This window comes from Populus alba, chromosome 7 (genome assembly GCF_005239225.2).
Source record: "Populus alba chromosome 7, ASM523922v2, whole genome shotgun sequence".
NCBI classification, from domain to species: Eukaryota; Viridiplantae; Streptophyta; class Magnoliopsida; order Malpighiales; family Salicaceae; genus Populus; species Populus alba.
Window position 1 is genome coordinate 119,504 of NC_133290.1, and position 15,000 is coordinate 134,503.

General features: G+C 34.5%; 1 protein-coding gene, 4 non-coding genes and 2 pseudogenes across 5 annotated transcripts; all 7 read right to left on the reverse strand.

Moving 5' to 3' along the window:
- Positions 1-170: 170 nt before the first annotated feature.
- Positions 171-300, reverse strand: LOC118032152 (small nucleolar RNA snoR80). Its single transcript, XR_004684619.1, has one exon. It is a non-coding gene; the product is annotated as a small nucleolar RNA snoR80 (small nucleolar RNA).
- Positions 301-404: 104 nt separating this feature from the next.
- LOC118032151 (small nucleolar RNA Z152/R70/R12) lies at positions 405-517 on the reverse strand. Its single transcript, XR_004684618.1, has one exon. It is a non-coding gene; the product is annotated as a small nucleolar RNA Z152/R70/R12 (small nucleolar RNA).
- Positions 518-615: 98 nt separating this feature from the next.
- On the reverse strand, positions 616-702 carry LOC118032150 (small nucleolar RNA R11/Z151). The gene has a single exon (XR_004684617.1). It is a non-coding gene; the product is annotated as a small nucleolar RNA R11/Z151 (small nucleolar RNA).
- An 88-nt stretch (positions 703-790) lies between these two features.
- On the reverse strand, positions 791-894 carry LOC118032149 (small nucleolar RNA Z157/R69/R10). The gene has a single exon (XR_004684616.1). It is a non-coding gene; the product is annotated as a small nucleolar RNA Z157/R69/R10 (small nucleolar RNA).
- A 2,398-nt stretch (positions 895-3,292) lies between these two features.
- Positions 3,293-4,464, reverse strand: LOC118032139 (peroxidase 39-like; annotated as a pseudogene).
- Positions 4,465-7,374: 2,910 nt separating this feature from the next.
- On the reverse strand, positions 7,375-9,285 carry LOC118032142 (peroxidase 3). Its single transcript, XM_035036748.2, has 4 exons — positions 8,537-9,285; positions 8,233-8,427; positions 7,974-8,136; positions 7,375-7,877 (listed from the first exon to the last, which is right to left on the reverse strand). The coding sequence occupies exons 1-4, from the start codon at positions 8,744-8,746 to the stop codon at positions 7,462-7,464; spliced, it is 984 nt and encodes a 327-aa protein (XP_034892639.1). The 5' UTR covers positions 8,747-9,285; the 3' UTR covers positions 7,375-7,461.
- A 4,072-nt stretch (positions 9,286-13,357) lies between these two features.
- On the reverse strand, positions 13,358-14,866 carry LOC118032138 (peroxidase 27-like; annotated as a pseudogene).
- Positions 14,867-15,000: the final 134 nt, after the last annotated feature.

A 15,000-nucleotide genomic window follows, 5' to 3' on the forward strand; every position in this document is an offset into this window, starting at 1 on the left:
TGATTTCATACATTAATTATGTAATTAGATGTTCTTCAAATAGACTTAACCCTGGAAAAGCTACGAAGAGGTCAAGTTTAATCAATCCAACAGTCGAGTCCTCCACCATCCTTCTGATTATAGGCAAGGGCTTGCGACCTGTGAGGGATTACATGCCATTACTGTGCAGGAAATGTATGTGGTGTTTCCCAGGATTAGATGACACGGATATCAGCCACTAATCAGGAATAAGCCACAAAATATGGTTCTTAGCACCCGAGCCATTATGCCAAGAGAACTGATAAATCCCCAGAAATTGGTAATGGGTTGCAATATATCATTACAATTAACCCCGATTAACAATCACTTAACATAAATTAACACACTAAACACAACTAAACGAAAGATTATACAATGGGATTAGAGAGGCTCAGTGGAAGGAGAAGTCGTTTGTAAATGAGAGCTCACGCAAGTACCAAGTACTTGTCCACTGCTCTCTCTTCAACACATTTAGTGCTTAACCTCATTCAACAGCAACCACATCCCTTGTGATACAAAAGGCATTAAGCTAGAAACAAAATAATTCCTATAGTAAAAAAAAAAAAATGATCAAAAAATAGGATCTTAATTTCCAAAGGGCTTCAGTGTGTGTAACAATCAGATCATTGACTCGAAAATCTCACTGAAATCCGCTTAAGATATTTATGTTATCATCATTTGCCCAATGACCAAAAAAGACATTTTTTTTCCTTCAAAAACACCTAAACTATTACACAAGAGAGGTAGAGAGAGGAAATAATAAACAAACAAGAAAGGTGCTCAGACAAGCCAAGGGTTAGAAATCAAGTTCTGGGAGAAGAACCCAGATAACAGAAACTCTAGTCCACAAACAATTTGCTTCATCACTGCACTCTTTTCTTTTCCATAAAAAAAACATCAGAAACCCAAAATATCAAGACTTTTTATACTAAAACACGATAGAAAATCAGCAGAGAAAACATGTACAACAACGAAAAAAAAGAGGGAGAAGAAGAAAGAAACCCATGCTGGATTAGAGATCTGCGTAGAGCGATGTTGTCTGCGTAGAGGAAAAACCAAATTGAGAAGTTGTGAGGGTTTCGTTGTGTATATATAGGGATGTTGTTAAGTGTTTGGTGGCATGGAAACTAGGGTTTTCAAAGAATTTGTGGTTGTGCTCGTTCGGGCTGTAGGTTTTAGTGTGTTTGGTATTTGGGCTTTGGTGTTTTAAGCCTAGGCTCATTAAGTACGGTCCATTTTGGGGTTTGTTCTGCTGGGCTTTTTATGTTTATATTATAGTCAGCTGCTTCTTGGGCCATTATTCTATCAATTGAATTACATGAATGCCATTCTTGGATCCAATTTTTTGTATATTGAAATTAAGGTTTTTTTTTTTTAATAGGTTTTAGGTAAGTATTATATCCACAAGAGATTTTGCATGAACTCAAAATAAATATTTTTTTCTTTTAAGAGCAAACTAAAATTCTTAGAAGAGAAGAGGACAAATGTTTCCATATTTAAAGGGGAAGACTAATTTTATGATTTTTAAGAGTTAAAAAAAATGTAGAGAAAAAAGAGATTAAAATTTTCATTTCTTCAGGATTAAATTAGAACTCTAAGGAAAAGGGACGAAAATATACTACATTACTAATAGGAAGGAGAAAACCTTTTTTAACCTTGAGAAGAAGTCTTTAAAACAAAAGCGCGCGCATCCACTTATTATAACGATCCACTTTATTGTTTTAATTAAATAAAACTTTCTTCACTCATCTTTTTTTATTTACACATGTCAAATGCGTATTCTTTTGTAATTAAATTTCTAATTTTTTTTTTTATGTCACATGATTTTTAAAAAAGATAGTGCATGCTATAGCATATTTATTATCCTATGTTTTTTTTTCTAAAGTTTTAAGAATCACTCTATAAAAAAAAACATAAATAAGTTTAGAAAGCCAAAAACTTATAAAAAATAAAAAATTTTTTTTAGAATATGTTTATTATGTTATAGTATTTATTTATCATTTTATAACAAAATATATTCTAACACAAATACTCCATAACAATTACAACAAAGAAATGATCATTTTTAATTTTGGTAAATTTTTGATAAAAACGACAAACCAAATATGTGTGTGTGACACACACATACATATTTGAAACTAAACAGTTATTGGTTTAAGTTTTAAAAAAAAAAACTAGCAAAAAACTTGGTAGTTTTTATATTATATTTAATTTTTATAGGCCTTTTAAGATCAAATTCAGTTGATTTTGATAGAATGAGATGAAAATCAAACTACATTCATAAAAAGAATTAGATAATTGCATTATACTTAACAATATATATAAATATAATCACAAAAAGAAAAAGAAAAAAGAAAAACATATGAACTTATTCAATACATATATAAATAAATGTAATCAACAAAAATATTGCATGTAAAACCTAACTTGTTAACCTTTATACACTGGGAAGAATATGAACTTCATGTTTTAAAAATGATGCAAATCTTAAGGGTTTTGAGACAGAAAAAAGAAGAAGAAAGTATTCTTGCCATTATAAACTACAAGGTTTTTTTTTTTTTTTTAAATGAAACATGACTTTTATATTATTTCTTATGAAATCATATTATAAACAACATCTTTTATATTTATTTTTAAGGGTTCTATCTGTATCCAAAAGCTTTAAATTGAAACTAAACTGGATTAATTTATTTATTTTGGTTTACTAATATGTTTTTACAATTAATTTTTTTTTATTGAATTAATTTCGATTTTTTTCTTATACCCGAGACAACACGAGAATACCTAATAAATCTCCACATCTAATTTTTAGATCTTGAACCTCTTATAGCATAGGTTAGACTAAAGAGGTTAGCACTTAAAGTTACCATCAATAGTTAAATATTATTTATTTATTTTTTAGAAATAATTTTTTAAAATCAACACATCAAAATAATTTAAAAACTTAAAATTGATTTGAAAAAAAATATAAAATTTTAAAAAAATATTAATTTTTTAAAAAAACATCTTAGTTTCAATTGCGCATTTCCAAACACTGCTAAAACATTATAAATAGACATCAAATTACTTAAAAAATCAAAATTCCGAAAAATTAACTTCCTTGAAGAAACTTCCTTTCTCAAGTATATCTATCAAGTTTTATGATAGTAAATTGTTGTTTAACTTGGCAACCCTGCGAATTAACGCTAAAGAAAGATAATCACAGGCCACGGAATTTCTCAAGACAAGAAAGGAACATTACAATACAGTCCAACTATTCACATCAGCAAAAGAATAACCCTTCAAGAGCACAAAGCAATCACCACCAAGATCCCATGATACTTAGCCCTAGCTATATTAACAAAAGCACATCGCTTCCTAATCTCACCGTTGGAGCCGGTTTTAACATTAATCATACCCATTTTCTCCATGGACTTGGCACATTCAGGATAGAAATCAAGTGAGCCCTGGAGTAGTTGGTTGATCATAGACAATGCATCGGAATTTGTGGTCAAGAAAGCATCTGATTCAAAGAGACCTCTTCTTTTAAGTGCAAGTGTATAGTAGCTAAGATCAAATGTGTTTCTGCTTCCAGGGTCCATCTCAACTTTAGTAGTGTTATCATTAATGTTCTTGCACTTGTTTGCCTTTAAATTTGCTGCGTATACACTATCTAGTGCTGGATCTTGGTCTCCAGTCCCAGTAAAATTGTATAGCCGGTTCGAAAACAATGAGCAATGAGCAATGAGCAATGAGCAATGCCAATTGTATGAGCACCTGGAAAAATTAATTTGGTTTGATGATCAATGATTTAGTGCTGTAAGAATCTCACGTAATGAAAATGTTAAGATGTGACATGCCAGAAAGCGAGACCAGGTCTTTCAAATCGAGACCTTGGTTAGAAAAGAGTGTTTGTAGAGTGGTGAAGTTGCCAAAGGGAGGTGGGATGTTGGAAATGACCTCTGAGGACTTTGAGATCAGACCGTCTCGCCGGCCAGTTGGAACTCTCCAGAATGGACCTCCCTGTCAACATTGAAAAGAAAATTTACTTGTGTTTTTAATAATCAGTAGTATTAGATCTAGTGAAGGGTTTTTTTGCGTTGGAATTACATACTATGGCTACTACACTGTCCCTTGCGACAAAAGGTAAGAACATCTGCGCAAGACACAATTCCATGACATCCGGCTTCAACTAGGCTTTTAACTCTGTCAATGAAGTCAAAGCCTCAAAGTGTTAGATTTGGACCGGCTGCCTTTTCAGGTTGTTCGCCGGAAGTTGTGTTCAACAGCACAGATGCATCACAACCCTGACACAAGCATTTTTGGTCTCTTGTTATTTCACAATCTGAAAAATCAACATGCTCAACATTGTGCAGTAAAATCACGAGAAGAAAGGCATATAGCAGACATTTAAAAATGCAGTTACATGCAAGCACACACCCTGACAAGGCAATCATGGAAATGCATTCTGATAAAGGCTGCAGCCTGTTATGAAATATATATATATATATTTTATTATTAAAAATAGAATAATATTTTCAGTTTAGCCTATATATAATCATTTCTTTGTATTCAGATTAAAGCAACACTTCAGAATAAAATAATTAATGAAAACCTTTCTCTTTTATGTTCGTATTTCTTTTCTGTTAAATTAAATTATTTTAACACAGCAAAGAGGATGGAGCATTGTGGATGTGCTGGTTAACAAAGTCCTGCACAATCTTCTCAGCTTTTGGCAGCTCGTAGCATAGAAACCCATCTTTAGTTAAGCTTCAGTTGAGCCCAAAAATGCTAAAAGACCAATGATTAGTATCCCAGTCAACCGATCTTTCCCATATTGATTGCTTCTAGTTTCTTTTCTCTCTTATAAAATTTTCTTAAATACCGTATATGTAGAATGCTGTACACTACTACTAGAAACTACTTTACTTCAAATGTGCTAGCAATGCCTGTCATGAGAAAAGATTTAATTATAGCCCTAGATTTATGCTACAAGATGAGAAGCCAAGATGATAAAAACAACACATCTAGCATAAGTATGACAAGAAAATGATAAATACAGTACATCTATCTAACAAACATGTGCCATCTTGTAGTGATGAGATAGATATATTTAGTATAAAGTAGTGCATGATTAGTTAGGATTGTCGCTCTTGAAGAAGTGAAGTAAGCCTACTGTAAAACCCCACATACATCATCAAGGCCTTTCATTTCATCTACAGATGACGACATTTCCTTGTCCTGCTTTGATCTTTCGGTGAAAGAAAAATTATGGGTTGGTTTCGACTGGATAGATCTTGCTAACTATAGTTTCATCAGCAGATGGCGGTTGATACATATATATGTGTGTGTATTCATTTGGTAGATAGAATTTTCTTTTTATGGCATGCTAAAGTATTATGAGGTACAAACAAAACTAGGAAAAGAATAAAACTTGTTCACCTGCTCTATGGCGGCTACGTGATCGTAATTCTGAACTGTTTTCCCTTTTCCTATTATACCGCTGCCACCCATGATGCTAGCAGGGTGATGAAGAATTTATAATAGTCAAGAAAAGAATCTGACATCTGAAGAATTGTGAATATGGAAGTAGGAATCCGTATAAAAAGCAGCAGACAAAGTGACAGAAGACTAGATGGAAAAAGATTGATGACAACAGGATATCTAGTAAGATTTAGATTTGATCATCCCAGTTTCATCTTTTACTGAAAGAACTTTTCAGGTGGTCAAAAGCAAATCTGGAAAGTCTTTTAACATGATGGGTATTAGGCCCTATTCTTGCATATTGGGGACATTTTTTCTGGGGCTGGAAGTGGTTGGCTTAATCAGTGTTAAACTGTTAAGTGCCAGTCCTTTTCTGTTCTGTATCCTTCAGGAACGTCATGATTTTCTTACATATTTTTAGAACACCCTGTGGACCAGGTCTCAGCTGGCTCCTGTTGTGTATATATTATTCCATGTTGACTAATATTATGTGGTAATAAACAACAACCTTCTCATTCTCTTTTTGAGATGGAAATTGGCAGAACTTTAATTTCTAACTGCAATTAGTTCATGCTCATAAAACTTTCTGTCAAACTTTTAGGCTGTATACTGCATTAACACCTTATAAGTGAACGAAGCACACATGGCATAGATAAGAATAGTAGTTCATTGTTTCCCATCAACCTACAATCCATCATTTAATTCTTGTGTTCTAAGGGTGCTGACTAGTTCAAACTCAGAAAACTGGAGATTTTTCTTTTGACAAGCCGGTATAAATCTGACCGTGTTTTACATAGGATATAAACCTCTGACCTCATGGTAGATACAAAGAGGCCACTATGACCAAGCCAAAGGAGCGTTGTTAAACCCAAAAGGGAGATGAACACAGTGAAAATAATTAGGGACCATCTTTGTCCTCCTATAGAGTGTACCATCTCCCTTAAAATGATGAAATAGAAAAAGATTAGGTTAATGCAGCGATTGAATGGAGTAATTTGTACCAAAGTTAATTACCCTGAACAAGAAAAATAAGTAGTAACATCTGTTGCAGCTTTATCACTCGTCACCATATTTTTCAAGCCATTGAATTTTGTCTGTCCCTGGAATTTTCATATGCATGTAAATTGCTTTGATGAGTTTAATTATTTGATGTTAGGAGCACAATGAATAAAGTGTTTAGCTATGAAAATAAGATGCGATTCCTAAATGTGCTAAAGCCCTAGTAAACATACACCACACCCCTTTATTCTTATTCCTCGAAATTCTTTATGGGATTTCCAATATGTTTACACTGTGTGAGGATTACGTTTTGTCAAAAGTAGAAACATGAAATTCAAGAAAGAAAAGGTAGATCATTGCATGATTTCTGCAATCAGAATATTAATTATTCATGCATGTGTCTGATCTGGTCTTTGTTGGCTACCGATGTCACTGCTTTATAAACATCCTTTATTGATTGTTGGACCTTTATGCTTGCTCATGCTAATTATACCATAGCTTTCCCAAAAGCAGCATCTTGTTGGTCCTAGGCAAATCAACTATTAATATACTATATAAGTGTCTTGAAAAGGGCACTAACTCGTGTTTAGATCCGTAATGGACAAGTTATGTTGATTCCAAAGATAGTAGCCATGTTTGATTTTGAAGGATCGGTCTAAACAACCTTATTTTACTTAACCACAGTTGTGTTTTATCACTTTTAGCCTCATTAATACAATTGGAGATCAGCTGAATCTGCTGTACTACATGGTTGAGCTGTTTCTAGGTGATTAGGTGAATCCATAAGCAGTAAGCTAGATGGAGATATATATGTTCAGATGATTCAATTCAACTAGGAAAACTGGCGAGGAAACAGTACACAATTTATTTTTTTCTTGTTGCAATGGACTCAAATTCAAAAGAAGTAAAGTCTTGTTGACATTATTTTGCGTAGAAATGAAACTCACAATGCACACATGGGAACCAATTAACAGAAGATTCTTAGCTATTCACAAATGCACAGTGCTTTCTAATTTCTCCAGTTGTGCCGGTCTTAACATTGACTCTGCCCATTTTCTCCATGGAATTTGCAAATTCCCCAAAGAAATTCTGAAGCGGACCTTGGAGTAGCTGGTTGACGAAAGACAACGTAGCGGAGTTTGTGGTCAAGGCAGAATCAGATTGGAACAGACCTCGTCTTTTGAGTAAAAGACTGTAGTAGCTAAGATCAAATGTCCTGAAACTTCCAGGGTCCATTTCTACTATAGTGGTATTGTCATTAAGACTTCTGCACTTCCTTGCCTTGAGATTGGCAGCGTATTCGCTATCTAGAGCTGGGTCCTGATCACCTACTCCAGTGAAGTTGTAAAGGCGGTTTGAAAATGATGAGCAATGTGATATCCCAATTGTGTGAGCACCTGAAATATTCAGCAGGATCATGATAAACATTGCGGCAAGCAACGTTTCAAATCACATGCAGAGCTAGGGAGTGGCATTTTCTTTAAGTGCAGTACCTGATAGCAAGACTAAGTCTTTCAAGTCCAGTCCTTGGTTAGCAAAAAGTCTCTGTAGATTGGTGAAGTTGCTTGTTGGAGGCGGGATATTGCTCAAGGCCTCCGAGGATCTTGAAATTGTCCCGTCTCTTCGTCCCGTTGGAACTCTCCAGAATGGACCACCCTGTTGAAGTTCAAACAAAAGGGTTTTTGCCAAATAATGAGAAGATATATATACATATGCATTGAATTCTTGGTTATGATTTATTTTAGTCCTTACAGTGGCTACAACAGCATCCCTTGCAACCAAAGCAACAATGTCAGCACAGGAGACTACAGCAGGGCATGCTGCTTCTAATAGGCTCTTAACTTTGTCAATGAAATCAAAGCCTCTCAGTGTCAAATTTGGAGTCGCCACCTTTTCAGTTTGGTTATTGCTTGAAGTTGTGTTCAAAAGCACAGATGCATCACAACCCTGATAAAAAAAACAAAAAAAAAAAAAAAAAAAAAAAGCGAAAACAAAAGGTTTCAAAGATTTGTGAGGTGAAAAACTAGGCAGTCACAAAAAGATTGAAGACACAAACCCTAACAAAACAATCATGGAAGTGCATTCTTATGATAGCTGCTGCCAGTGATGGAGCATTATGGATATGCCTGTTAACATAGTCTTGCACAATCCTCTCAGCATTTGGGCAGCTTCTAGAATAAAAACCCAGCTGCAATTGAGCTTCAGTTGATCCCATAAATACCAAAAGACAAAAGAACATCATCCCAAAATAACGAAACCCACTCATTTTCTAGGGAAAATTCCTACTTCACTGTGGAAGCGACTTGGTACAACCTTGGTTATGGGAGTTTATGCCACTTCAAGATCTATAGTACATTAAGGTTGGAACATGAGGCAAGACTTATAGGCCTCACTTTTAGGACGAGCCTTGGCAACTTGAGCTACCAAAAAGATAAAAGAATAAAAGGGCCCCCATAGCTAACTAACATGACTAATGCTTAAACATAAATTAATGTGAAGTAGTGATAAAAAAATGGTTATTAGTTATGTGTGTCCCTAAATTAATGTAAGAATCAAACACCAGTCTCTTGCTTGACGAGTAATTGTGCAGGGAAAACTACAAGAGAATCCCATGCTTCTCTGGAGAAACTTAACCTGATCATCTCTTTAAAGCTGACTGAATATTAAACAAAATGGTGACCATGGAAATGTTGGAACGTGGCGGGTTTACATACAAGCAGATGGGTTTGGTGGAAATTGATCTTAAGGTAATTGTTTGTATATCCATGGCAAGAATGAGATCGACTGGTTCACCTGCTCTCTGATGGCTAACGTTGTCTTAATCCCCAACTGCTCTCATTTCTCATCAATAATTGGATACCTGCTGCCACCAATATGTATTGATCACCAAAAACAAAACCCAGGGCTCAACTGCCATGTTTATTTATTTTCAAAGGTGAATTCTCACGCATGAGCTTAGATCAGCCTTAACGTTTCGAGATCAAATAATTCTCTAATCGAATGTCAAACAAATTATCAACACCAAAACTAGTGATTTAAAGGAAATTTTCCATCAATGCAAGGTTGTTGTAGGCTTGTTGCCTTAGTAGGCACCTTGAAACTAGTGATTTAAAGGCAAATTTCCATCAATGCAAGGTTGTTGTAGGCTTGTTGCCTTAGTAGGCACCATGAAATCTAGAATCCCATATTATTGTAAAAGAACACGAATGCATAGAAGAGAGTATCAGCACATTGCTAATTGCATAGAATATAATTAAGTTATGATAACGATAAGCTGTCGTTTTTTTTTATGTGAGAGAACCGAGGAAACAGCTTGGGAGAAAAAAATCAAATATTTGCCACGAAAGGCACAAGCAAGCCAATGGAAAGAAGCTTCATGTCTCTGTATACCTTTCCTGTCAACGACGTTTATAATTTTTTTTCTTGCTCTATGTCATGGGTTAGAGGGTGGAGACAAATATACATACGAACCTGCACATGCTTCATGAAACATGCCAAAAATACTGAAGCTGACGCGCTAAAGCTACCAGCACTGTAATTTGACTAGGACCCCCTCCTTGATTCCTGCCAATTTAGCATGTGCCTCAAGAGTTTGGATTCCTGGATTTATTTCCATGCATGTGCTTTCTTGATGTTGAATTGTATCAATGGCGGGCATGCTGCTCTTCACCTTTTATAGGATCAGTATTTAGACCTAGGAAAACAAAGGATAGGGGTGTCAAGTCTTGCAACATATAGAATTTGGGTCAATTTATTCCTACGGGGGATTACCCAAAAACATGTCCTTGGCGAGAGATGAATCCTTTCTCTTACATCCAAGATAGTGCGTGTGTGTGTGTGTGTGTGTGTAAAAGAAGATGAAGAATCAGAAAAAGAAAAAGTCATCAAATCCTTGCATTGAAGCTTCAGTGTCTTTACTTTACGAACAAACTCCATCAATTAAAGAATATGAGTGCTTTAGAAGGAAGACTGACTTTTGTTGGTTCTTTCCTTCAGAAGGCAGAGGGCCCTCTGTGTGTGTGTGTTTATACGTGCAGGCACATGTTTCTGTGCACAAATTGATATGTAAGGCTCTTATGTTCTGACCAGCTAATCCAACAGCTGGACTGGAAATAAAAGGTAAACTTGCTGCAAAATTCTCAGCAGCATAAAAGAAGAGCACCCATGTAACAATTTTGAACCAAATTTGAACTGTATTTCATACATTCACAGAAACTTACACAACAACGCCAATGAATTTTGTGAACCACTGATGATTCTCAGAATAGTATAGATAAAGAGTGGTGTTGGTTGACATGATTGTTAGTGGCAAACAAGGGTCCTTGTTCTCAAGATGAAACACAGTACAGACTTAAATGCCTTTTCTTGGCGTATCTGTTTATGGTACAAATGAGGTAAATTTCCTCGCATGGGCACACAGCAACGAATAGTAAGTAAATCTGTACTTCGTGGATGAAATTTAACTTCAAATCCACTTCATCATTCTTTGAACTGCCATTCCCTACGGTACAGGGGACAGTGTGCTCGTGGAGTCTGTGAATTCACCCATTTCAACATGCAATGAAGATGGAACGCGTGGTTGCATGCACCCCAAACAAAAAAAAAAAATATGATTAAAAATAAAGATCATCAGTTCCTATCCCATGACAGCACACCAACTTAAACAAATTTAGTCATTTCTCTAGTGTTTATATATATATATATATATATATATACAGAATGGTTCAGCTCAAGGACCTTAGGGCAGGGGAAGGCACACAACCAACTGAACTAGCTAGTTGGAGTGTAATCCTTTCCCTGGTTGATCAATGGAACTTTCAGAGAGGGAAACACCATTGACAAAAGAAGTACAGAGAAACAGATAAGAATGCAGAATGCCAGAATCTGGTTCAAATTATGAGCTAAAATAACATTTCCATGTCCAGTGAATGACAAACAGGAAAATAATGTTGGCAATTTCGCTGAAAGAAGAAACCACAGATAGGCTGTGGTGAATTTACCATGCATGAACCACAGGGAACCACAAGGCTAATTTGGGCCACCTGAAAGTGTTATCAGGCTTCCTATTGGAGCTCAGATCCAGGGCTAGGGGATGACTATATAATCAAGCCAAGCCAGAGTCCTTTAATGGCGCCCAAGATGCCCATTAATAGGATGGTTTCACTGAATTGCGAGTCTGGGGGATTGCCAAGAAGTGGTTTCTGGGATATCCATTGTGCTTTGGCATCATCTCCATAGATAAATGCCAAGAACATGCCACCAACCATGCACCCAGTGGAACATGAGCTAGCAAATCACAGTGGAATTGAGTGGTAAAAACATTAAACCCATCTTGAAAGTTCATTAAGACAAGAAAAATAACACATTCATGATCACAAACTATTAAACCCATGTCCCAAAACATCAAAAGATGTGAACTTTAAGCTAAAACCAGTTGAAAAAAAAAATGAACTAAACTGACCCAGAAATGGTAAACTGGCATTTTAATCTAGCAATTACTACACAGACTCTTTTAGTCCTATTTATATTTTTTTGCTAGATAGTAATTTTTTTTTAAATAATTTTTTACAAAAAATAAATTCCTAAAAAATATATTTTTTAATATTTAATAGTGTCATATAAAATAAATTGAAAAATATTTTATAGTGTTTGACTATGTCATAAAAAAAAATAACTTATTAATTTTTTTTTCAAATCTATTTAGCATAGAATATTAAATATAACTATTTGACCAATTACAAATATAAAAAGTGTGATGATGGATTTTTTTTATTATATCATATATTTATATATAGCTTAGTTTATAAAATATAACTATATATATATATATAATATAAATATTTTAAATATAATATTATAGATATATTTTTTAAGTAAAATTTATTAATAATATTTTTATTTTTAAAACCTTAAATTAATTTTTTATTTCATATTAAGATGAGGTGTTTTCTTTATAAAGAAAGGAAAGTCTTAAAAAAAAAAAAAAAAAACCACTTTCCTCTTGTAAAGACTTAACTTTTCTTTCCATTAGTAATCGTTTTTCTTTGACTGACTTTCTTTAAGTTCACCGAACACAGAAAAGATAAGAAAGTATCTTATGGAAACAAACAATGCCTTAAAAGAGAAAACTTTAAACATTTTGGCTACAAAATTAGAACTGTGAGATTCAAGAGAGTCAGTAAGCTAACCTCTCTTGGTTTACTGAAGGTGGAATTGAGTGGTAAAAGGGAGGTTACTTTATTATCTTGGGCTCGAGCACTAACAAAAATTTGGTGAAATTTTAATTTTTTATTTTAAATTATCTTTATATATTTAGATTGGTTTAATATGTTAATGTAAAAAATAAATTTTAAAAAATAAAAAAAATTACTTAAATATAATTTTAAATAAAAAAAAATCCAGGGTTACGGTTTTCCAAAAACTGAAAAAATAAAATCCTCACAATTCATTCAACTGAAGGAGGAGGGTTTTAAGTGTTTTAGAGACCCTTTTGAGGGTTCTAAAATGGGCTCCTCTTGTTTTCCTTTTTCAGTTATAAAGTAGCAGTCTTTCACAAAACTGGTGTTTTTCTCTCTTCTATGCCTTCTAATTTGGTTCAACTCAGGCATGAAGTATAGGATGGAAGGAGTTTCGAGGAAAATTCAAAGCATGAAGAAAGGCAATACAGTAGTATGAATTCAGGAAATCAATATATTTATTCATAAGAAAAATAATGGAATAAAGGGAACAACCTCAAAATTTCAAAAAAAATAAATAAAAATCCCTGCATCCAATTCCTTTGCAAATGTCTAAAAAGCCAAAAGAAACAAACACAAATCCATCAACTTTGTTGCAATCAATTAAATCATTGTAAGAAAAACTCAAAATAAAGATTCTTTTAGTTCACAACAGCACAACGTTTCCTGATTTCGCCTTGTCTGCTAGTCAGGACTCCAATGTTGCCCATTTTCACCATGGATTCAGCAAAATCTTGTGCAAAGGTGGATCCTTGTGTCCTTGACTGAAATCTGACATAGTCTCTTGTTTCAGCATCGTCAACAAGAGCTGCATCAGATCGGAATAGCCCTCTTCTTTTAGCTACAATGGTACTGTAGTAATCTTCGTCGAAAGTGTTGAAGCTCCCAGGGTCCATCTCAACGACTGTGTTGGAGTTTCCAGGCTTACATCTTTTCTTCAGTTGAGCAACGAACCTTGGGTCCAATGAAGGGTCAGCATCTCCCTTGCCTGTTCGAGATTATGTTACAGTGTCCAATTCCTGTGGTGTGTCCTCCTGTCACCAAAACATATTCCCAGTAAATACACTGATATTTAGCTCAATAGATAGCTTTTTTTGCTACGAAAACCACCTGATAGAACTGCAAGGTCCTTTACACTTACACCCGTTGCAGCAAATTGCTGTTTCAGGACAGTAATGTTGGCGAAAGGAGATGGTAGATTGAATAAAGCCTCGTTACCAATCGACACTCTTCCATCTCTGCGTCCGGTGGGAACATCCCAATACGGTCCATCAATCTGGAAGGAGAGGCTTTGATTATGCACATACGCATATGGTGCAGTTTACTAGTGGAGATAAATTTTGTGTTGGAAGATTCAATACCATCAGGACTGCGTCACGAGCCACCAGGGAAACCACAATAGGACACTTCTTGTTATGTTTTGAAATAGAAGAGCAGGAAAAGGCACCAAAGTCCTTGAAGGCTTAAAATTGGTATAAATGAATAAGGGGTGTTGTGGTAATCAAATAAAACTTGATAAATATAAATAGAAAAGAAAAAGAGAGATCTGAAATTAAGAGTGAAAAAATGACGGGAGAAGAGAAGAAAAGGGAAAGAAGATGAGAAAAAAAAAAGGGTAAGATAAGGAAAGGAGAAGAGAGTTGAAGAAAATAAGTTTAAAGTTAAGATTTAAGTTTTGAATTGTATAAATTTTTATTTTGTTGAATGTTAGGGTTTTGAAGATTGTGTTTTGGGTTGGTTGATGAATTGATTTAAATATTATGGGTTGATTGTTATGAGTAATTAGTTATTTAGTTGATTATGATAGATTGTAGGTAAATATAATGATTTTAAGTTATGATTTTGTTTGAATGGTGAATTTGTGTTACAAATCAGGAGATAACAGTAGGTGATCTGTGAAAATTCTGGGTTTGAGGTTTAAGATGACAAAATTTCAGTTTGGTCCCTCAATTTATAAAAATTATAGTTTAGTCCCCAAACTTTGGAAAAATTATAAATTGGTCCCTAGAACATATGGTAAGAAGATCATATATACTGTGGGATGATCAGTCCACACAGGTTGGTGACTCCCCCGACCAACTAGTTCAGATAAGATGTGCACAAAGACTAACACTACCCTGTTAACACGTGTATTCTGACTGATATACCATAGGTTCATAATCATAATCAAACAAACATATTCATATCTCAAAGCTCAACTCACGACATCAATCAAATGAGGAGCTATCAATTCAGAAGTCAATTCAAAATATATACTGGCTCATATCAAGAATTTAGATTCAAT

Excerpts from the sequence above, each read along its gene's own strand:
- LOC118032142 (XM_035036748.2), bottom strand. The coding sequence starts at position 8,746 with ATGAGTGGGTTTCGTTATTTTGGGATGATGTTCTTTTGTCTTTTGGTA. Across the intron at positions 8,137-8,232 it reads GGGATGCTGTTGTAGCCACT|GGTGGTCCATTCTGGAGAGT; the intron begins GTAAGGACTAAA and ends GAACTTCAACAG. Across the intron at positions 7,878-7,973 it reads AGACTTAGTCTTGCTATCAG|GTGCTCACACAATTGGGATA; the intron begins GTACTGCACTTA and ends TGAATATTTCAG.